This window comes from Eumetopias jubatus, unplaced genomic scaffold (assembly GCF_037043125.1).
Source record: "Eumetopias jubatus isolate StellerSeaLion01/CBP00866 unplaced genomic scaffold, mEumJub1_p1.0 scaffold_1, whole genome shotgun sequence".
NCBI lineage: Eukaryota > Metazoa > Chordata > Mammalia > Carnivora > Otariidae > Eumetopias > Eumetopias jubatus.
In genome coordinates this window covers 196,926,113-196,950,317 of record NW_028274807.1, presented here as the reverse complement: position 1 = coordinate 196,950,317, position 24,205 = coordinate 196,926,113, and the positions used below count along the sequence as shown (strand labels likewise).

At 52.8% G+C, this 24,205-nt stretch overlaps 1 protein-coding gene across 2 annotated transcripts in view; it reads right to left on the bottom strand.

Annotated features, from left to right (window-relative positions):
- STIMATE (STIM activating enhancer) overlaps positions 1-24,205 on the bottom strand; it is a 50,562-nt gene that overhangs the window by 6,781 nt on the left and 19,576 nt on the right. For both annotated transcript variants that reach the window (XR_003612503.2, XM_028124486.2), the window contains exons 2-5: positions 10,622-10,670; positions 8,785-8,880; positions 5,386-5,507; positions 809-921 (exon numbers count right to left, since the gene is read on the bottom strand). Coding sequence is in view for 1 of the 2 variants with exons in the window: in XM_028124486.2 (XP_027980287.1) it covers positions 809-921; positions 5,386-5,507; positions 8,785-8,880; positions 10,622-10,670 (380 nt within the window). In the remaining variant the exon portion in view is untranslated. The remainder of the gene's footprint in view (positions 1-808; positions 922-5,385; positions 5,508-8,784; positions 8,881-10,621; positions 10,671-24,205) is intronic.

Genomic DNA, 24,205 nt, shown 5'->3' with positions numbered 1-24,205 from the left:
CTCAGACACAAATAAAACCAAAAGAGGGGTGCCTGGGTGGCTTAGTTGGTTAAGTGTCTGCCTTCGGCTCAGGTCATGATCTCAGGGTCCTGGGATCAAGCCCCCTCCTCCGGCTCCCTGCTCAGCAAGGAGTCTGCTTCTCCCTCTCCCTCTGCCCCTCCCCCCTCTCGTGCTCGTGTTCTCTCTCAAATAAATCAATAAAATCTTAAAACAACAACAACCACCACCACCAAAGGAAGGCCAAGTTCTGAGCTATTCGAAGGCTCTTTGGCTGGTTTCATGTGGCCATGTGAGGGAATTGGGCAGTGGAGGCTTATCTACACAGCACCGGGGCCAGAGGGCAGGGCCGAGGGAACCCTGGGAACAGCGTGTGACCAGTGCGACCAGGTGCCTCCTGCAGCACCCAAAGCCTTGATTAAACCACTGGCCAAGGGAGGTGTGTGAGGATGCAAATGGAGAGAACACCCTCCTGACAGTTACAGTCGGGAGGCCTAGAGACTGTCAGCCAGGAAGCTGCCCCAGGGCAGAGACTCATCTCCACTGGCTTTACATGTCCCAAAGCTCAATGCAGGGCAGATATTTGCACGATTCAAATAGATGGATGCTAAGTGAAAAAACGACTTCCTGCTCCCGAAAGGCTGCCACAGCACACGGAATCCAGACCGCATTCGTGGAGGTGGGAAAAAAAAAGGGAAAACAAAGAACACATCTGGTTTTCTAATAAGGTTGGGGCATACGGGTGGTAGGGGACAAGTCCCGTCTTGCTTGACATCCCAAGGAGCTGCTAAAGAAGGGACAAGAGGCAAACCTTTTTCCATTGAAGTATGAGGAGGACGATGAAGACGACAGACTTTTCAAAAATCATGATCACGATGTAAAGAGCACACTGCCCAACCCAGGCTCCGCACTGCAGAGGGTCTCCTGCAGGGACAGTGGGTGCGCAGTCACGCGGGGCCCGGACGCCGGGATCTGAGCCCATGTCCCCACCCCACGCCCACAGCTCCCGGGAGCCCCCACCAGAACCCTGGCTCTAAAGCCACTCCATGAGCCCCCAAAGCACCAAGAATCACTTCAGCCCGACCAGACACATGAGGGTGTTTTAGATAAAATCACAGAATTCCTAATTTGGAGATACCAGAGTGGCATTTCTTTCAAGAGATTCTAGGATATAATTAAGGAGACTAAAGTTAGCAAGTGTTCGCTGCTGGAGCTCAGGGAGCTGGCTCTTTCTGTCCCCTGGCAGAGCTGTGTGAAGCAAGACTGCTGTCATTACCCGTTGTTGATTCTTCCAGGGACTGTGGAGCTATCCATCCTCTCCTCCATCCATGGGCTACCTGACGTGTGTGACTATGAAGGCAGCAAACCTCCTCTCTGCTGGTCTGCCACCCCGAGCCACCCTCCCCAGCTGCTCCTGCTGCCCTCAGCCCTGAAAGCGGAGTTCGTACTGGAAGAATCGCGGTTCTGTCTCTGTGGGGTAGCCCAAAACAGCTGTGCTGGGGACAGGGAAGGAAAAGCAGGCAGAGAGGCAGGAGGGAGGGGCTGTGCCTTGGGGCCGTGACAAAGGTCCATCTGCGACCCCATCAGTCACTGTGCTTGAGAAATGGAGAAATGCAACAGTCCACCCTGGGGCACATGCAGGCCCTGGAGGGCCTCCAGAATGTTTCAAAAAGGACTAGAGGAAGGGTGGAGGACCAGCCCCAGGGACGATCTATATCCTCAGGGACAGGCAGAACCCATGGATGGGCCCCCGGGGAGGTACACATGCCAAAGTGGAGACCTAGGGAAGAGCTGGGGGACAGTGTGGGGGGGAGGGGAGCCACCGGGGTCAGCTCTGGAGGCTCTGCTGGAGTTGCCTGAGCATCGCTGGCCAGAGGAGGGGGTGGAGGGCAGCATTTCAGGGGAGCCAAAGGCCCCCGCCATCTGGGCTGTGAGGAGAGAACCTGGCCCATAGAGAGCTTTCCGGGTTCTCGTGTGATGCTAGGTTTCTGTAGCCATCGCCGTCCAGGCACGGCTGCTGGAGCAGGCCCAGCACAGCCAGAGCCTGCCAACGGGACACAGTGCAAGCGCAAGCGAATGCCTTTACGCAGCGGTAATGACACAACACTAGGCCATTCCTTTTCTGGAAAACCTCGGGAGAAGGGTGCAGAAAGCATGCAGAGAGCCATCAGGGCTGCTTCTGAGCTCGTCCTACTTTCACTTCTGGGATTAGACACATCTGAGCCAAAAAACCACTTCAGAAGCACAATCTCTCCGGCTAGATTTTTGATGGAGTGCTGGAATCCCTTCAGTCAACTGCGTGACCTTACTGACAAAAGTTCTCAGAAATAACAGATCAACATATTTGTTAAAAATCATTAAGATCGGAGATAGACAGAAAGCACTAGTAGGAAACATCTCCGAATGTTGACCGGCGTGTTTGAAGTCAGCAGACCAAGGGGCCACACTTCATGTCAAAAGAAAACTTCCTTGCTCCATGTGCTCGCTCCGCCTGCCTGTAAGCTTTGCAGTGACTGACGGAGGCGGACAGGCTTTCCTCCCCTCCCCCACCCCCAGACGCTGAACTGCCCCCTCACTGCTGAGTGTCAGCGCCACAGCTTGGCCATGGCCGCATCTTCTTTCATTTATATGCTTTAATAAGACAGTTAAAAAACATGGTGAAACAAGAAGAGAAGTCCCCTGTAAACACGTTCCCACCCTCCCTTCCTCCTCTGCATCTGGACCACCGGCAGCCCCAGCTGGAATGAGTGTGGGTGCTAGTCTGCTTTCAGATCTGTTTCCTTGGAGAGCCTCTCAGCCGTTCCCCCCGTCTCACTGTTCACGGACACACACGCCAGGCATTCTCGACGTGTCCTGCTTCTTACCACACTGGACAACCTCAGGCAGATGGGTGTTTTGTGTTTGTGGAATAACTTCCTCAGGAGAAATCGCAGGGATAGGGGACAAACGGACGGAGCACGTCCGTCTCCCAAGGCCTCAGGAAAGGAGCATTAGGAGGGCGCAGGCCGCAAAGCCCACAGACCACTGGCGCCCACGGAACACAGACCTGCTTTCAGGGCTTCCCCTGGGGGAAAAGCTGCCTGGCCATCAAACCACAAGCACAGTTATCACCTGGATCTTGTCTCGCCCCGCAGGGCTGTGTGGCTTATTCCCCAAGTCCCATGTGCTTGTTGGCAAGTCTACCCTCTCCTCTAAGGACAAAGGAAGCACCTAGAAAACAAGACCCTCTCCTTCACTTAGCTGAGAAGAGAGCTCTGGGGCCTACATAGAAATACTGCCTCAAGAAGATGGGCCACTTAACAGGGGTGGTAGGTGGAATAACGGCCCCAGACACATCCACATCCTAGACCCAGGAACCTGTGAATATATTAGGTAACGTGGCCCAGGGGAAGTACGGCTGCCAACCAGCCGCCTCTAAGCTAGGGAGAGTATCCTGCGGTATCCACGTGGGCCCAGTGTACTCGCAAGGGCACCGGAAGGAGGTGCTAGAAGGTCAGCATGATACCATGTGAGAGGAGCCTGACCGGCTGCCGGCCCCTCAGGGGAGAGAGGGGCCACAAGCAGGGAGGGCAGTCAGCCTGTAGGAGCGGGAAACGGCAAGGACATGGGTGCCCCCACAGAGGCTCCAGAAGGAACCACTCCTGCCGACACCTTGACTGTACCCAGTGAGACCCATGTGGGACGTCTGAACTACACAGCTATAAGGTAAGAAACCTGTCGTCTGAAGCCACCAATTTTGTGGAAATTTGTTATAGCAGCGACAGGACACAAGAACACAGATAGAAACAGAAATCAGTAAGAGAGGATGTGCGCCATCCTCCCTCAGCCCGGGCAGGGAGGACTCAGGATGCTCCTCTGGAGACACCCTGGTTTGAAGACTCTGGGAAGACGAGGGTGGGAAGGGGGGGGGGTCACTGAGTGGCACGCGACTGGCTGTGGGTGGCTGTCCCGCAGCGCCGGTCACTACAGCCGAGCCGAGGGCACTGCCTTCCAGGACGGATCTCAAGGGCAAGCAGTGAGACACGTGGCCCTTGGAGGTAGCGGAAGAGGCCACGCCCGCCCCCAGCTGAGCGCGGGCTTCTGGCGTCACTCAACCCCTCTGGGTACCTAGCCTATAAATGTGGTCCATGTGTGTCCGCCAAGCGGCGGGGTCACGACTCGGGGCTTCTCAGAAGCCTTCCCTCAAGCCACGGGAGCGTACACCGTGTGTCAGACGCTATCTAAAGTCCGTGACTCATCAGGCATCAAGTAACGGGGCTAAGAAAAGCCCTCCCCTGAGTTCATCTCCCCTCAACGGAGACAAACAACTGCTTAAGGTTTCTGAACTACCCAGGCGCTCACAGAGCCGGCTCCACGGATCAGCTCCCCTTCCACATGTTAGTGCCTTGTGAGTCTTCAGTCACTGAGGAGGGAGCGGCCCCGAGGCCCAGAGCCCTGAACTCTGTGGAAAGCAGAGTGGAGATCCAGAATTCCTTCCCTCCTGTCTGTGTGACCCTAGGTAGCTGCGGCCCTGCTGGTGCTGTTCTCACTGAGACCAGGAGCTCCTGCTCCCAGACAGCAGGGGCCAGGCATGAAGTGGGGGGAGACCTGCTGTTGCCCCTCAACCCTGGTGTGGCAAGGCCTGAGGAAGGCGCCCTCCCTGCAGCCCTGTGCAGGCCACAGCCAGCTGCTTCCCCGGGCGTACAAAGTGAAGGGCCGGTGCGTTTGTGCTCGCGGAGTGTGAGGGCAGCTTCCTAACCAGGCCCTTGTCCTGGGGGTCCGAGGAGAGGGGAGGGGGTCAAAGATGAGCCAGCAGCCACAGGTCACCTGTTTTAAGGCGAGTGAGGATGGTTCCTGGTGACTGCACGCGCCCGATGCTGGTGGGGAGCCAGCCTCCAGTCAGGAGACAGTAAGGCGACTTGGCCCCGGGGTGGGGGATGGACAGCCCCTGTAGCGAGATGGCACGATGACAGGACAAGCACAGACACGCAGAAGAGGGCCACCTCCCTACTGACCGCCTCCCAAACTGAGAGCTGTCCCCATTTCTCTAACGAGGGGGGCAGGTCGTGTGAGCTCGGTGAGAAGCTTGGCAGAGTGAGAAGGCCTTACAGCCTACAGGTGGGGCCGCCGGTGCCCTCTGGTGGACCTCCTTGTGTCTAAGGTCTCTCGGCTCCTGCCATCAGGTGGCAGTGGTGTGCACACCTCCACACCTCAGATGTGTGCCACTCTGACACCAGCAGGGGGATGGCGTTCAGGCCCCAGGACCAGCCCCACCACCACACAGAGGAGACAGAAACCAGCTCCTGAACCTTCAAATCCACTGGCCTGGAGAGCTGACCGGAGCAAGGAGCAGGGTGCCCCCCGCAAAAGCCCCCTCCACACCCCCATCCAATGTCCGTGCTACATTACCATATTCGCCAAATCGCAGGGACTCCCACTGCTGCCACTCCACCAAGACGCTGACGGCACGCACCCCCACGTAGATGAGCAGCATGCCCACGGTGGCGTCCAGGAGGAAGTTGATGAGGTACCTGGGAGGGCAGCACACAGCAGCGCCGTCAGGAAGCACCACCCGGGCAGCAAGGGCCCCTGAGCCCGGCCCTGCGGGACTCACTCCCAGGACCCACGATAGCGTGCTGACACTCATCGGGTCAAAGAACTTGAGGGAGGAGTGGACAAGGGACAAAGAAACTTGAAAGACTTCAAATGCTCCCATCAAATGAAGACCTGACATAAGACACAGTGCCTGGAAGCAGCAAGGAAGTCAAGAGGGAAACAGAACTGAATTCATTAAAAGAAATCTGCTCCCCCATGACGCTGTTCACACCCTCAGCCCCAAGCCAGTGCTACTGTTCCAGGGCAGTTCAGGACATGGCTTCTAGGGTTTCTTTAGACCAAAGACGGCAGGGCCATGGGGCCCTCGCTCATCCCTGTGCTTCAGAGCCTGCCATGGAGGCAAGCATACTTCTAGAGAGATCTTTACTCCCATGGAAAAGGCAGGATGACAGAAAAGAGGGGTCAGCGGAGCTCTCCCACCTCAATCCTGTGTTCTCATCAGGTCTGTTTCCATGTGTCTGACACACACCTCCTCCCTCACCAAGGAGAGGCCCTCCCTCGAGGGCCCTGTCCCTGGATCTTGCCGGACACCCTGGCCACACGCGCCAGTGCTCCAGACCAAGTAGGAGACAGACAGTCAATGGGTCAGGTACCGGCCCCCAGGGACGCCAAGTGGCTCAGAAAGCCCTCAAAGTACTTTCAGATGCCACAGACCAACTGCGGTGCTTTCCAGCTGCCGAGGCCGAAGACATTTCATGCAGACTCGCAGCCCCCACCTAAAGACCGAGGCTCTGGTGCCAGGCACACACTGACACGGGAGGAAGCACGCCCTGCTCGGCAGTGCTCACGGCCCCATGGTGCCCTGGCAGGGCCAGGAAACCAGAAGGGCGGACAGCGGTGTCTCCCGCCTGCCCTTCCTCCCTAACATCACAAGGGGTCACTCTCAGACCAGAGACCAAGGCAGAGCAGCCGTCCAAGGCAATGTCTCCAAGTTCTCAGCTGACCCTCGCCTAAGCTGCTCTCAGACACGTACATCTAATTGGTTTCAAGTGGTTCTCACAGCTGAGGCTCGCCCTGAAAGCCACAAGAACACCTGATAGAGACACGTCAGTTCATTCATCCCCTCACCAAATATTTATGCCGACTGTGCGCCAGGCCCTGGGACTAAAGATGGAAAGCTCTCTACGCTCTACCCAACACAGATAAGGCCGGTGGACTGGCCGGCTTCGGATCCCAGCTCCATCACCATGAAGCCATGTGAATTTAAGTTCCCTCCTCTCTCTGTGCCTCGGTTCCCCAAGCTGTAAAATGAGGATAACCAAATTATAGGACTAAACTGTAGGGCTGTTATCAGGATCAAATGAGTCAGTACGTGTGAACCATGCCTGCACGTAGTAGGCAGTAGGCACTATACAAATGTGTGGTTTGAATCATGGCCCCTCAGAGTCACAGAACCCTGGATGTCACAGAAGCTTACCTTCCTCCCAAAGCTGTCAGGACGGAGCAAGGAGCACAGCCCCCAGCCCAGGGGACCCCTGCAGCCACAGGGGGCAGCTCTTCCCCTAAGTTTCTCCTCTCCCAGAGCTGAAGCTGGCTTCCCTTCCGGTCTGCAGATTCCCAAGATGCCTCCAGGCCAGCCCAGCCCAGCCCGTCCCCCACCTGTAAGAAGTCACAGGGCAAAGCCAGGACGCAGGACCTGGAAGAGATGGCAGGGCCCGGGCGCCCTCCACTCCCCAAGCACCGCCTGCTCTCCTACCCACTGCTGGGGCTCTCACACCTTTCCTAACTTTTAACAACAACATCCTACAGCTGAACTGTTAACTCCCTCACGGAGACGTGACCCTATGGTTCCCAGTGGTGCTTATACTCAACGACTCCTGAAGCCTTCACAGGAATCCTGGGCATCCGGCAGACACACAGGACAGGGGAGCAAAGTGGGGCTCAGTCTGGCCTCTCAGTCAAGTGCCTTCACCATACCAAGCTCCACCTTGGGCCCCTTCTCCTCTAGGCTGAGCACTCGAGATCTGTCAACAGCCCCTTCTCCATCCTCGCTGTGATTCAGTTTGCCAATGTCCTTCTTAAAGCTGTATCGTCTTCTTTTGGCAGCCGGGCAACGGAGGTGCTGCAGGGGAGAGCCACACGGCCGAGGCCGCACCAGGAGTGAGGTTAGTGCGTCCGGCGCCAGCCTGCCTCTTAGTCTATCCCAGTCAACGACATCAAGACGATTCACCAGGGGATGACTCCAGCCTGCTGGGGGCTCAAGAATTGGAAAGACAACCATCTCCCAACTATCTCCCCTACAGGGGGATCACCGTTCCTTCCAGTCCCCCACTTTGGGACTACACCCAAACACCCAAACAGATCATAACCTTTCCAGGCCTTAGAGAAAGACTCTGGGCAGGGAGACTTCATAACTTCCTCCTGAAATCTGGGCCTGGACTAAATGTGCACAGTCACCAAAAAAGGAGGCTTAAAAGAATCTTCCAGTCCAAATGATCTCAAATATACACGAAGCCTCTTGGCAAGGGACTCACCAGCCCCCGCGCTGCTCTCTCAAAGGCAGGGCAGGACAGCAGTGACGGTGTTCCAGGCAGAGGGCAGCGTGAGCAAAGGCACAGAAGCAGGAGACAGCTGGTGGGGTTGAAGGCCTCCAGCACAGCATGACTGGAGCAACAAGTCTGAGCCAGGAAAGTAGGAGACGGAGCTGGGATAGGGCAGGTGAGCCTCCTTTTCCACTCCATCTGGGGTTTTGGTCAGATTGCACAGGGTGGGGGGCTGTGTGGAAGGCACACTGCAGTGATGAGCCGGAACCACCCATGGTCTTCAGGTCAAACAGGTCAATGCTGGTCAACAATGGCTTTGACCCCGAGCGTCTGGCACCCCAGAGAAGCCCCCCGTGTGTCCTGTTCTAGCAGAGCTATTCCTTCAGGGCACTATGCTGCCCCGCCAGGGGCCACCCCCTACCGGAAGACATAAAGCTACTGGAACACCAAGGGCCAGAGCTTGGATGAGCAGAGAGCCAGCACACAGGGCAACTGCCAGCAGGCAAAGCCCTAAGGGCCAGCTGACAGCAGTGGATGTGAACCCACAGGCAGCAGAGAGAGGATGGGCTCTCAGGGGAGCACAGAGCACGAAGTGGGGGTTGCCCCCTCCCCAAGCTAGAGGGAACAGATCTGGTGGCAGAAAGCAAGGCCAGTCTACATTTTTGGCGGAGGGGCGGGTGATGTTTGTCCTCGAATACGGGCCACTTACAGTGAACAAGGGTCCTCTTCAGTGAGATCTGCTAGGTACACATTTGCAAAGTGGATGAACAGCATTCCTATGGCTTGTTTGGAAGTGTCTAAAAACCTGTACGAAATAGGATCAGCACTTGTTACCATCCTTACAGGAGGGTTATATCCAATTTAGGGAAAACGAGAAGTCTGAAACAGGAAGAAAGCCACCGGGAGCTCTCAACCTTCCCTTTACTAGTCGCCTCTTTCTGGGGCGTCAGTACTAACTCAGGCTTGGCGCCTCAGCGACCTTTCAAAACCTTCAACAACACTGCATCTGAGCTCCCTAAGAGGCCTCTGATTTAGAACACATATTTAAACACACTAAACACACATTTAAATTAGGTGTGTTTACTTTTTTACTTTTTGTCATTTCAAAATGAAATGCTGGACCACAGCTTTTGATGAAGTTGAAGGCGCCTCTATTTTAAAGAGCTCCCACTGGACGCCCCTCCGAGCTAAAGGCCGTCTGTGCAAGACTAACAAGATGCACAGATCCAGCCCCGCGGCTGAAGCCCCAGAGACTTCCGGCTGTTGCCATTTAAGCACTATGCTACATTGGGCCGGGCAAACTTCTTCTGTAAAGGGTCAGAGGGTAAATATCTTCGGCTTGCAGCAACCCATCATCCTGCCACTGCGTGTGAAAGTGGCCACAGAGCCCGCCATTCCTGTAACACTTCAGTTATGAAAATGGACAGTGGGCCACACTGTGCCTGTGGGCTGTAGTCTGCCAACTCTTGGGCTAGATGGCAGGAGTTTCAAAAAAGAAGCAAGGGTGCTAGTTCTGGGGACACTCTGCTGCCCTGCCTGGAGGGGGCCTTTAGTTTCTCATCTGCCACGAACACCTGGAGACCGCTGGTAGTCTGTGGCTGAGGAACCTCTGGTTTGGGACCATCTCTCTTGGCCTCCCAGGCTGGGCATCCAGGGTTGGGCGGGGCCACTGAAGGGGGTCATGAAGGGGCACACAGTCACAGGACTGAATAGACCTTAGAGATTATCCAGACCAACCCTATGACCGAAGCTTGAAAATTATTTCCTAAAATAATGGCAAAGTAGAAGTCCCCAAAGGGCAATGTGTGTCCCACAGAGTGCCCCAATTCCAGACCCTCCCCAGGTCCCCCGGCCCAAGCCAGACACCCAGATTCGAGAGAAACTGATTGGGGAAAATAAAAATAAGACTGATCAACATTCACAAATAATGCACTGAAGATCAATCAAGCATATGCTCAAAATGCTGTAAAGGGCCTTCAACACACTGATTTATCTGAAGTCTTCTCTGCGGGGGAAAATGGCTGTTTTATTAGCACAGCTGCAAGCCTAAGGCAACCCAAGAGAGTTCACGTCTTGTGGACATATTGTCCTGAAGAGCTGGCTGTCTCCTTTTTTCCGGAATTCTGTCTTTGAAGGCGATGTCTAAAGTTCCACCACCCTTTTACGAAGGACAAACTGCCACCATGGGGTCATCCTAGGACCAGGAAAGATGAGTTTTGGGGAGAGGAGCATTTAAATGATGTATCTGACTCATCTCCAGATTTAGAGAATGTTTTGCTTACACATACAGACTACAGAACCCAAGGATTTCTCACAACCTAATAACAAGGAGACATAATTAAAGAGAATAAAGAATAAAGGCACAGCTCAACATTATCTAGAGGAACTCCTAGAAGTCTTTCGCATTAGATGTAGTTCCTGATGATTAATTCAACTAAGGGATTCCAACACTTTATGTGATGCAGAATTGCTCCCATTGCCCCCCACCCCGCAAACCCCAAAGAATCAACAGCATTCTAGAAAGCTGTTAATATATACATACGCACCATATCCTCCACGGCCGTCTCTCGTGCTTTGGTTCTCTGAAGCGCTTGACTGGAAGAAAACACACACGTTCAGCGGCTTGCCACAGTGACAATAAAGCAAAATGCATACAAGGAGGTTATCAGCACACTTGGGGTTGACACTCTGCGTTAAGGTCCTTGCTCTTTTAACATGTGACAATATACACTAAGGTCACAGAGGCCCTGAGCTGCTGGTCACCAGTACAGCCTCTTCAGAACTGGACACTTAGGAAGAACGACACCTCACAGTGTGTGGAAAACTATTTTCTTCTCCTTTGTGACAAGGTTCTCTCAGAGAGGGCCTGGAGACCACAAAGTGGAACGCAGCTACTTCCAGCTTCAGGATATGCTCCACACCCAATGACATGTCCATTCAGCCCCCTACCCACCCCACCCAGTGACTCGGCACCCACTCCAAGCTCAGCACTGAGGAGACAAAGGCAAAGGCAGGTGTCCAGCAGGAGAGCAAGCCCGTAACCATCTAGTGAGGCAAGTGCCAGAGGACAGGTATGTCTGAGGCGGAGTGAGGGCACACGGGAAGGAGGACCACCCCCGGCTGCTTGGAAGGACGCTGGTCAGGAGAGGATGCACTGGGGGGGGGGGGGGACAGAGCACACATTACAAGCTCACAGGGAAGGGACATAACATGGCAGACAAACTGAGCAGGAGCCACGTGACGGAGGGTCTTGAATGCCAGGCTAAGGAGTCTGCAATGAACCCCGTAGGGAAGGGAAAGCCGGAACAGAGTGCTAGGCAGAGTCAAAGACATGGTCAGAACTGTGTTTTAGACAAATGGCTCTGAATCGTGTAGATGGTGGGTTTCTGGGGCTGGAGAAAATGCTGGCTGAGCCCCAGCACCAGGCGGGGGGGGGGGCACCCCGCTACAGAACAGCCAGTGGGGGTGGGGTGCTCCTTCAGCCACAGGCTGACCTCAGATGGCAGAGGACTGCCCAGATTGACACCCTCACCTCGGGTCTGCAGACGCAACCCCACGCAGACTGTCTCCGTTAAGTCTACCCACGAAAACCAGCCCTGAAAGAGCTGCTGCCCCTCACAAAAGTACCAAGGAAGAGACGCACCAATGCAAGCCCACAGAGGATGCCTCGTTCCTACAGGCAGGAGGCGAGAACCGACTTCTGGCAGAGCCCCGAGCTGCCAGTGAGGGTGCCGAGGAGGAGGAGGAGACGGGGAGGCAGACCTTGGTGCCCAAATCGATGGACCCTGCTTCTCTAAATGCAAACAAGCCGTCTGCAGTTTGCAAAGCGAGAGCTGTCTGTACACAGAAACAAAACAGGTCTTGTGTTCAGAGACATTTCAATTGACCAAAAAGCAGGAGGAACTGTAAGGAGGTCTGTCATTCAGTTGATATATCACAGATCCAAAATATCAACAGCGTCAAAGGATCCGGAGGCAGGGCCAAGAGGTTCTGTTCGCCCAAATGGTTCTCAAAGGCAGGGGGCCTCCTCTCCACAAGTATGCATGTCTCATGGGGCACTTGGGAAGGAGACGCAGAGGAAACTGGGCCAGGACAAAACCATCTGGAGGGAAAGCCCCCAGTTAGCACCAGAGCCCCGTCACACGCATTGGTGCTTCTGCCTCAGGGGAATCTGTCCCTGTCAGTATAAAATAAACAGAACCTGAGGAGAATGTCCTCATTCCGAGGAGACACATGCTGAAGTACCAGAATGGCTGCAATTCACCTGCAACCGGTTTAGGGAAAAAAACTACATAATATATATTACAATTATATAAAGTAACTATATGATAAATGGTATAATACATTAGAAGTAATAAATACAATATCAGCTATTATATGATACACCTATTATTTATATTGATACGATCTATAACACAGAAAGAGAAGCAAATGTGGTGTTATGGTCCTAACCCTCAGGACCTTAGAATGTGGCTGTAGTTTGGAGACCAAGTCTTTAAGGAGGTAATTAAGGCAAAATGAGGTCACATGAGTGGATTCTAATTCAGCACAACTGGTGTCCCTATAAGAGATTAGAACCCACACAGATGGAGGGGAGACCATGTGAGGACCAGGTGAGAAGGTGTCATCTGCAAGCTGAGGGAGAAAGGACCTGGAAGAATCCAACGCTGCCCACACCTTGACCTGGAACTTCCAGCCTCCAGACCTGTGAGAAAAGAAAGTTCTGGTGTTCACCGGGGTGACCTGGGGGCAGCCACGGGGCAGGGGGGCTGTGGTCCACAGCTGCTGTGTGGAGAGTGGCCTGAGGGCAGCACGGTGGGAGCAGGGGGGGGCAGATCAGGCCACCACAGGAACCGTGGGTGAGTGGGCCCCCGGCCCAGGTGGTGACAGGAGTGGGTGAGTGACAAGAGGTGGGGGCCTGTACCTTCAGCAGTGAGCCGACAGGATTTGCTGACAAGGGGGATGTGGCTGTGCATCTGGGACGACTCCCAGGTGCGGACTGACACAGTTCCACTCATTTCTGTTTTTGTTTTGGTGGAGGGGGGTGCGGAGGGGTGTGGCAAACCAGAAGGCCCGAGACACCTGTGCACAAGAAACAAGGCGCTGCCCCCGAGTCGCTCACAGACGGACGCGGAGCCAGGCGCCCAGTCCCATGGAAACAAGTCTGTTCCCTGCCAGAGCCCGGCAGCTGCTCTCTGGGAGCCCTGCAGAGGGTGGCTCAGGCCCAGCTCTAAGAGAGCCCACCTTTTTGCTTCTGCCGGAGGCAGAGAACTCAAGACAGAGCCAGAGGCCAGAGCCAAGTGCAATCCACCCTTCCCAACGCAGCCACCACACAACCTGAGGCAGAAGGCTGGGGCACAGGGCACAACTCAAGTGCAGGTCAGGTCCCTGAAGGCAGGACACCACCAATCCCAGGCTCACGGCCTGAAAGAGCCCCTACGAGGAAAGGGAGCAGAGTAGGGGATGGAGAGTGGGGCCAGGGGAGGGGCTGTCAGGGTGTGCAGCACTCAGCGGTCCCTGACACCTGGCACACAGGCCCCGTTCCACTCCTTGAATGACACTGCACCACCACCTCTAGGCTGTGGTGGGCTCCGAAACAGGTGCTCTGTTTATGCATGTGTCCTGAAGATGGGCACAGGGTCCCATCACCCCTGAAAAGGAGTGGTGGCCAAGAGCCAGACAGATGTGGCTTTGAGTCCTGTCTCTGCTACTATCTAGCCAATTGACTTTGTGTAAAAAACAAAACAAAAAAAAACGGGGGGGGGGAGGGGCGCTGCCAGGTTGGCAACAGGATTAAACGAGAAGCAACTGGTGGAAGGGGCTAGCACCGAACACGTGCTCAGGAAAGCAAGTGCACTCAGTGGTCCCTGACCTGGACCCTGCCTTCCCATTCCTCTCAGTGTCTACTCTCCCGAGGCCCAGCACTGAGCCACCCCGTCTTGGTCTCTGGGTCTCTGGGTCTCTGAGAAGTGTGTGACCTTGGGCCTGCCATGTGCAATCTGACCTCTCCACAGGGGCCCAAATACTAGGAGAGTCCCGGGATTCGCCCACCCTGCTGTCCTCCCTGGGCTGACTCCCCCGTGCCCTGAATGCTCCTCTCTCTTCTGCCTCCTATGGTTCTGTCCTCCCTCCACAGGCTCCCCAGCTTCTGTGCTGCGGGCTCTCCGGCCCCCTCCCCTCCCAGCCCTGCCCCCCAGTCCTGCCCGGCCTCATCACTGCTTCACAGAATGTCCTCCCCTCTGGGACTCCTTACGTTCCTCTCCCATTCAACTGTCAACCTCCCCTGCTAACTCTGTGACTGGTCTTCTAGATGTGTCCCTTTCCCCATTTCTACCACCAAACTAGTCAGAGCCTCAGGACTGCTTTCCTGTGCTAAGGAGACTGCCTCCTAACAAGCCTCCCTTCCAATTGTCCCAGCCACCCACCTGCGCTTCCTTCCACCTACACTGAGCACCAACAGTGCTGGGCACACAGCACTGGACACTACAGCCCAATCCTTGCCCTCAGCGGACTTTCCATCCAGTACTCTGCATGTCATTTCACTTGCCTTAAAACACTGCCCTCTTCTTTCCTAATCTTACTGCATTTTTTGAATTAAAATACATCTTTTGGAAGAGATGAACATATGGAGAGTATATAAAATTCAGAATACATTCTTTTGGCTAGCGTTTGGATGGTACATCCTTTTTTTTTCAACATTATATTTAAGATGGGTCTACTGTAGGCAGCACATAGGGGAGACTTCCCCCATAAACCCGGCTAACAATTGTAGTGGGTTGAATGGTGGTCTCCAAAAAGGTATGTCCAAATCCTGGCCCCACCCCCCAATCCCTGTGGATGTGACCTTATCTGGAAAAAGGGTCTTTGCAGGTGTGATTAAGTTAAAGAACTTGAGACAAGATCATCCTGGATTAATGAGGTGGGCTCTAAATCTAATTACAAGTATCCTCTGAGAGAGTAGAAGGCACAGGGGAAGGAGAAGTCCTTGTAAAGACAGAGGCAGAGACTGGAGTCTAGCAGCCACAAGCCAGGGAACCTCTGAAGAGGAAGAGATGGGGAAGGATTCACCCCCAGACTCACTGAAGGGAGTGTGGCCCTGCCAACAGCTGGATGCTGGACTTTGGGCTTCCAGAACAGAGAGAATTTCTGTTATGTTAAGCCAAGAAGTTTGTGATTATTTGTATGGCAAATGTAAATAAAGCATTTTTCTTTTTCTTATAAAAAAATTTTTTTGAAGAGTACAAACATACTCAGTGAAGTCTCCCATCCATCTGTAAATCCCAGGTCTTGCTTCACTTCTCAGAGCCAACCACTGTCACCCAGATCTTGTGCAGCCTTCCAGAGACACACCAGGTGAGTCCAAAGAGGGAGAGATGTCTCTTCAAAGAGAGACAGACGGTCACATACTCTGTACGCTGTCGGACTCTCGCTGCTCTCACTGAACGCCCCCCTCCCCGGATTGCCAGCAGGACGTAGTAGCCGGGCCACGCGGGTGCCCAGGAGCCCACGGGGCTCACCACCACCTGCCAACTCTGTCACGCATGCTCTCGGCTCACAGCTTCCCTGGACAGTACAAAGCACAGTGCTCACTCCTCTAGAACCTCTAGAAGTTCTGCGCTGTTCATGCCGCACAACAGGAAGGCAGTGATGGCTTATCGGATTCCACCTGTCTGTCCCACACCAGCAGCCGTGTCACTGACGGCTCACATAAAGCTGTGGCTCGGTTTTGCACACGCCTCTCCGAGTCGGCATCTACGGGGGGGGGCCAGGCACCCCACTTCATGCTCCCTTTCAGAGCCTCGCCTGCTGGCGCTCCCACGGACTTGCTATGTGACAGAAGACAGCTGAGTTTTACATACAGCCGTTTCCTTCCATGTCACAAGGAGGAAGACGTATGAGGTGGTGTTAATAAATGATGGGGGGGTGGATGGGGGCGTCCGGCTGGCTTAGTCAGTGGAGCCTGAGACTCCTGATCTTGGGGGCTGTGAGTTCGAGCCCCATGTTGGATTGCTTAAAAATAAAACCTTAAAAAAAAAAAAAAACCCACAGGAGTTGGAAAGGGAACACTTACCATGCAGTCCTATTTAGAAACTGAGTCATAAAAAAGCACAACTGTTTTGAGATTAAACCACACAATTTAAGAGAGCTGTTTGGTCCATGCCAGGCGCAGTGTGAGAAAAGGGCGTCCAACCCCCTCAGTGTAAAAAGTGGAGACAATGGTGGGGAAGGGGTGATCTGTGCGGGATCACCAGGTAGTCAGTAGTGGGCCTGGGATGAAATCAAGCCACCTGAGCCAGCCTCTTCCTCCAACTGGCCCTGGCAGAGACCGCAAGCCACACCCTGCCGGTTCTATAAGCCCAGGGCCCCTGTGCTCAAAAAGGATAAAACGGTCCGGGGGAAGGGGGCGCTGCGTGAATCTACCTTCACTGATAGAACCAGCAATCAAGGAAAATGTTCCTGCACTTCCCCTGAATTATAAACAGTCAAGCCCCATCCCAAACCCCCTCAGTACCCGCTAGTGGCAGGAAAAGCCCAGAAGTACCTATTTCTTTAGGGCAGGAAAAGGTCCCAGAAAGCCACTGAGGTAGACTGCTGGTTGCCTCCCCCAAACCCACCCACCCCCTTTCTTCCTTCCTAAGGACTCAGTGGCACAGCTGACAGACCACATCCCCAGATGCCCTTGAAGCTGGAAGTGGCCACGGGACTAAGTTCTAGCCAAAGACAGTGTGAAACCCAGGGTGGACCCCTTTTCAAGGAGAAATGAAGGGCCTGGTGATTCCTACGGCAAGAAACTAACGGCAGTCAAGCTGGTGTTAGCTTGAAATCTAGTCCCTGCTTTATCAAAAATGTTATTTTAAGCAAGTCACTTTTCTGGGTCTGTTTCCTCAACTGTCTACTTAAGAGGGTCACTGTGGGGAGCAAAGCATCTGCAGCTGTGGCCACCAGGTTTTTTACAGGATTATTTCTAACCTTTATGACAACCCTGAAAGGGATCATTCTCATTTTACAGGTAAGGCCAAAGGGTTTGCCTTGAGGCCAAAAATAGCATAAGACCTGCATCCATGTCTCTCTGACTGCAAAGCTCACATTTCCCCTGCTGTCCTGAGGAAGCCTAGTCCAAAGGCAACGGAGGTTCTGGTATGGGTGTACCATAAGGGCAGAAGTTCAGGGCCTCCTGACTCCAGTCTTCTTCCCCTCAAGCCCTCCCGCACATGAGCTGTAATGAACTGAGCATGACGCCTCTCAGTCAAGCCTTTCAGTGCGTGCCCCACCTCCCATTCCTCAGGGAACACAATTCGGGCTTTCTGGCTTGGCAAACTGGGCCCTCCCCATGGCCTGGCACCTCCCGTCTCGGTCCTGTCATTCACATGGTCACTTTGGCTTGGGAGGGCCCCCACATTTAACTCTCAGGCATCTACCAGATTCAGTTCAGGCAACTCGAAGCTTTGCCTCCTTTGCAGTAGAGCTAAGCATCCCTCTGTCTGGCTCCCCAAAGTCTCCTACGCATCCTACCCTGCATACCTCTGGATTGATATTTCACATGCAATATTGAGATTTGTCTGTCTCTCCCGCCAGTTAAGGGAGCAGACAGAGACCCTGTCTTATTCATGGCCCTGCACTTGGAAGGAAGCAGGCACTTAACCACCGACCGGAACAAAGGGAGAACACACTGGAAGAACACTCAAGTCAGAGGAGGCAACAGCTTAGTGCACGGAGTGCAACCTTTGGTCCCAAACCTCGCAGCAACACTTACTGTGGGGACAGGGGAAGCTGTTTAACCTCTCTGGGCCTTACTCTGCCCCTCTGGAAAATGGAAGGAATTACAGCAGCCGCCTCCTACGAGCCTTAATGAGACAACATATTAGAGTACTTAGCAAGTAATGTGGAGCGGCAGAGAGCAAGAGCACATAGCTGAGTCTAACCTGTGCATCCCTCTAGTCTTTCCCTTTTCTTTTATGTTACAAATCACTGTAACCAGTTTGGAAACCAAAGAAAAGTTATCTAACATGTAACCATCCAAGCACAACCAAGCCCGCTGGTCGTCAGAGCACCTTCATTCTGGTTCCAAAGCTCCTCCTGGCTTGCGCCTCGCCTCCCACGTGGGACTGGAAGCTGGGCCAGGCTGCGCTCTGTTCCCCGGTCATTAGCCTCCGTCAGCTCTCACCAAAGGTTGGTCACTCAGAGAATTCCCCAAATGCGGGGGCTCCACCTCCAGGGCAGGATGCACGGGCGAAATGCTGAAGGACCGGCAGGACAGGTGCCCGCGACCAACTGTGAAGGCTCAGAGGACCACTGGCTGGACACGGCTGGTTCCCGCTCTGCCTTGCACTGTTCTCGGATGATTAGAGGAGACCCACTGTGAAATCAAGTCCGGGCGTGCAGAATTTCTTCCTTAATCACTCGCAGTCAGGAAAAGACTAGAACCGATGTGGCACTGATTCAAGAAACACCATGAGACCAGACACCTGTCCCCAGACAGCGATCCGGAAGGAAGAGCAGGTCGGAGCTGCTGCCCATGCAGGCAGGCTGCGACAGGCACCCCGGGATTCAGCACCTTTCAGCACTCCTGTCCACTCTGGGCGTCCTGGCCTTTGTGCCAGTCCCTCGCTTGGGCCTGTCCACCAGGACGGAGTGCTGCAGGCCCCGGGCCTTTCTTAGTCCCCAAGCCACTTGCCCAACCTGCTTGCCCTGCACCCTGATCCCTTCCGCTGTTACTCGGGGAAGCAAACCATTAACCAACACCATCCCCGTCAGATAGGACAGAGCCCCTGGTGGTTTCACACACTCAAAATCAAGACATCTTGTTATTTTTTTAAATGGTAGATATATTTTTAAAAAGTTTTTATTTAAATTCCAGTTGGGTAACAATGTAATACTAGTTTCAGGTGTACAACGTAGTGATTCAGCACTTCCATACATCACCTGGTGCTCATCATGACAAGTGCCCGCCTTCATCCCATCCCCCCACCCACCTCCCCTCTGGTAACCACCAGTTGGTTCTCTGTAGTTATGAGTCTATTTCTTGGTCTGTCTCTTGTTTCCCCTTTACTTGTTTGTTTCTTAAATTCCACATATGAGTGAAATCATATGGTATTTGTCTTTCTCTGACTTATTTTGCTTAGAAGAATATTCTCTGGCTCCATCCATGCTGTTGCAAATGGCAAGATTTCATTAATTTCTATGGCTGAATAATATTCCAGTGTGTGTGTACCACTTCTTTATCCATTCATCAATCAATGGACACTTGGGCTGTTTCCATAATTTGGCTATTGTAGATAATGCTGCTATAAACACTGGGGTGCATGTACCCCTTTGAATTAGTATTGTTGTATTCTTTGGGTAAATACCTAGAAGCGGGATTGCTGGAACATAGGGTAGCTCTACTTTGAACTTTATGAGGATCCTCCATACTGTTCTCCAGAGTGGCTGCACCGGTCTGCATTCTCACCACAGTGCAAGAGGGCTCCCCTCTCTCCACATCCTCACCAACACCTGTTGTTTCTAAAATCAAAACATTTTAATGGTGGGATTTCAGCACCAAAAAAGGCTGATGGAAAAGCTATCTCTGAAGAGAGACCTTTCTAGTGACCCTCAAAAATCACATCCCATGGGCCAATACCATGGCCCTTTTGATCACAGGGCTGACATTTACCCTGGACAGAGAGAAGGCTGAGTCAGCTGCGTCCGTCAGAGAGCAGAGCTGGCTGCATTTGCTCACTACACTCAGCAAGCGCCTCGTCTGAGGAGAAGGAACTGTGAGAGCGCCTAGGGAACTGCAGAAGCCCCCGGCAGGAGCCAGTGTGAGCCCGCCTGGGACTGTGGCATTCCCGCTTGACACCGGCCCCACCTCCGAGCCTTTTCCTGGGGCCGAGCCTGCAGAGGCCACCTGCAACGGCTCTTTGCCACAAAGCGTCCCGCTCAGAGTCACACTGTTTATGTAGTAAGACCCAACCTTCCGTTCATTTATTCGCCCATCTGTCCATCCATCCTCCACACGGCTGCTGGTGGAGGTCTCAAAATGTCAATCAAATTATATCACCTGCTGCTCCCCTTAAAACTCCAAGACACAGAAGTGTGTCAAAAGTCACACTTTATACTGTAGACGTGTGCATTTTACTTTACGTAAATGATACCTCCATAAAAATTTTAAAAACAACAAAACAAACACAAAACCCTCCCATGCTTTTCCACAGCAGCTAGAATAAAATGCAGGCTCCTTCTCATGGCCAAGGGACCACACGACTTAGGGCTCTGTCTGCTTCTCCGGCCTCGTCCCCTCCTTCCCTCCTGCCACATGGGCCTTCTCTCTACACACTGCACACACCGTGCTCCATCCTGCCTTAGCACCCTGGCTCACACGGCACTTCCTGTCTGGACACCCTCTTCTTTTCTGTTCTTGTCGCAGCTCCCAGCTCACCTCCTTGGAGGCCTCCCCGGATCCCCGCACCCCCAGCTGTGTACATCCTGCCCTGCTTCCATCCTTCACTCGCATTTCCCACTTCTGTTTTCTTCTCCACAATTACCCCTCTCGTCTCAGAAATTTTTTTTAAGATTTTATTTATCTGAGAGTGAGCGCGTGCACACACATACACACAACATGAGTTGGGGGGGGTAAGGGGCAGGGGGAGAGGGAGAAGCAGACTCCCCGCTGAGCAGGGAGCCCGATGAGGGACTCGGGACTCGATCCCAGAACCCTGAGATCATGCCCTCAGCCGAAGGCAGACACTTAACCCACTGAGCCACCCAGGCTCCCCTCACCTCAGAAATTCTTATGTGCTTCCTTGACTGCTATCTGTTTTCTCCCCCTAGAAACTAAGCTCTGCAAGACCAGGAACTTTGGTTCTGTTTACCCCCACACTCCTGGCATCGAGAGGGTGCCTGGCTCTTAAAGGGTAGCTAAACAATATCTGTTGAACAAAGGAATTCATTCAGCCTGTCACTTAAGACATATTTATTGAGTACTGTCCAGGATTTATTTTTAATTTTCAGTAAGGTCCGTGAATTTGCACAAAGGGTTCTCCCAGAAGCTTAGCTTGCAAGCCCTTCGTCCTGCAACAGGACAAAATTGCTTAGCCCTTTGGTTTTGGACAAAGTACTCTGCCAGCAAGAATGCCAAAGGACAGCCACCCAAAACCTCTCTTCCTCCTCACTGGCCACAGGGCAGGGAGAACCAGCCAGTCAAGGTTTCCCTCACCACATTTGGCCTTAGATGCAAGAACCGGACAATCTGGGTTTGTAAACAGCTGAAGTGCTCATGAACCTTTTTTGGTAAGGACAGATGAAGCCAAGGTACACAGTTAGCCAGCTTTAATTCTCCTACATGGAGGTTCTGCCAAGGGCTGAGAAAGAAATGAGAAAAAAACCTAAACTGTCTAGCAACTAATACGCTTGGCTCTCTAAACATGGGGCTTCCTTAGGACGGCAGCTTCCCCTGGGAGCAGGGCAGCTGTGCCATCTGCTGACGATGGTGACCTCAGCAGGGCCAAAGGGGCACTGTCACCGTGCGGGTGTTCCACGGGGCTCTGTTCGATGGAAAGACACATGAATGGCTGATAAACACCCAAGAAAATAGACAAGCTCAATAAGGTGGGTTTTAAAAATGCAAATCAATAATTATTCTCTGCCAGGTTAGCCAAGATGAAAACACTGGGGGAGGATATTAGGAAACAGGGGCTCTGAAGTTGCTGGCGGACAAGTAAAGGGGGATGTGTGCGAGAGTAGATCTGTGCTCTGTCCCCAGAGCCCCCAGTTGAGAGGGGACATCCGGCTCGTGTCTGGGTAGCCACGGTGAAGGGAGCCCTCTGGGAGCCGGGGACGCACTGGAGGTGGGACGAACAAGGCCTCCAGCACGCAGAGTCTGAAGGACAGGAGGAGGAGGAGAGCTGCAAATACTCCTAAAGAAGGAGGGCTTGTCAGTGTAACTTCTTCCTCCACACTGACGGAGGCGCCATGCGTAAACGGGCTGTCCTAGGACAGTGTTCCTGGGCCGCTGGGGAGCCTCCAGGTCTGGGGAACTCTGAGACACACTGCACCCGTTCCTGCCCTGTGTCACCCCTGCACTGCTGACCAGTACTCCCTGGCCATAAATTTTGGAATTTCATTTGACCTCACAGAGGATGGAGATGGGTGCGGTTTTTTACCTATCGACCCACCGATGACTTGGAAAGTTGCAGTGGGTATTTTCAGAATATCTATTATGATTTTAACTATTTATACACCATGACCCAGAAACTCCACTCCTAGGATTTTCTTCTTTAATTGCACTCACACAAATGCCCAAAAATCTGTATAAAAGGGTGTACTGCAGCATTGCTATGAGCGTAGAGGATTTAGAAACCACCTAAATGTCCATTAATGGCGGAAGGGGGTAAATGTAAATTATCATCCAGTGGAAGTCACCATTAAAAAGTGAGCCAGAGAGGGTACCCTCGCAATGGGTGAATTTTATGGCATGTACCTTACACCTCAACAAAGCTGTTTAAAAAGTGAGGTGAATCTATCTGCATTGATACAGAAAAATGCCCATTTTAAATGGGCAAGTCACCCAAACAACCTACTTTGATTTTTTTGAATGATACATACAAACAGAAATTTCAAGGCACACACATTAACTGTTACCTATGGTTAGCTCTCTAGAGGATGGAATTATAAGGAACTTTCACTTTCTATGCTATGTATTTCCATAAAGTTTTAGTTGTTTACAAAGAGCATGCATTACTTTTGTAGTTAAAAAAGGTCTTAAAAATGGTTACTTGGGGGGAAAAAAACTTCTGATGCTAAAAACAATAAATAATTTAAAAAATGACAAAATTACAATTTTGCACATTAGGTAATTAAAAGCCTTCCTAAAACCTAACTCATTAGCAATCTCCTTCTGAGAGAAAAGCTTCCAGCAGGCAGAACTCACTGAAGACAGAAAGTACCTCCGCCTCTGCAACCTCATGGCTAATCAAACAGAACAGGACACGGCCCCAGAGCCTGCGTCTCTCAGAGGTAACATATGCAGCCCCTGGCTCAGCCCCACCTCGCAGGGTGACCCATAGCTCAGGCAGCCGGAAGCTTGTCTGGGCACTGCTTCCTCTGGGCACTGCTTCCTCTGGTCAGAGGAGACACCCGCCAGCCCCCATCGTGCGGTGATGAGCTACACACTGCAAGATGGATTTTCATCCTTGTGACCCAAGGCTCTGAAGTGATTCCAGCTGCTTAGGGTGATCCAAACTCAGCAGAGAACAGAACATATAATGGGTACAGGGAAGGCTCCTCTTGACATGGTTTTTACACCTGGAACCTGGAAGGAAAGGGTACAGATCCAGCCACATATCCACCCATCAAAAGTTAAACATAGAAGCCAAAGGACTGAACACAAAGTTGCTGACTCACTTAACTGGGTCATTCAACTCCGAGAATTTCACTAGGAGAAAAACCCCAATGTACTATGTTTCATTCAGAAAGATGACCGCACTCGCCCTCTGACCTCCTATAGGCCATGCCACATCCTTTAAGTGCCATTCCCAGGCAGTGGTGAAGGGGCCACCCAGCCACCCACCTCGCTCAGCTGGCAGCCCTTGTGAACACTCTGGGTCCCCAAACGTACCTTGAAGAAAAACAGCCTTGTCTACTACCCACACCCAAAATACATAACTTACTCAATGGAGTTCCTAGGAGGATGTCTCAGAAAAACCTGATCAGATAAGCCTTCACCGGCTTGCAGAATACTGAAGGCTCTGAGCACTGGACATTAATTGACCCAGCCGCTCGTCATGCCCACCCTAAGAGGCAGACGGTACCACCCCAACTTTCAGATGAAGAAACTGAATCTCAATGCAGGTAAGGAATTTTCCAAAGTCCAGGACCTGAACCCAGGCCCCACTGCTGATCATCAACACCCCCTCCCCATTAAACAGGTTCCAACATCAGTCTCACTGAGCTTGGCCTTTTGGTACAAAAACGTAAAGCTTGTGAAATGCAAAACTCTACATGCAATCCAGACAGCACTATCAAAAGTCAAAAACAACCTCCCAAGGAGAATTAGCTCAGAAAATTTATATACAGATGGACAAACAATTCAAGAACTTTACCCTACACTGAAGGTAGCTAGCAGTGTGTATGTCTACAAAGCATGCATGCTC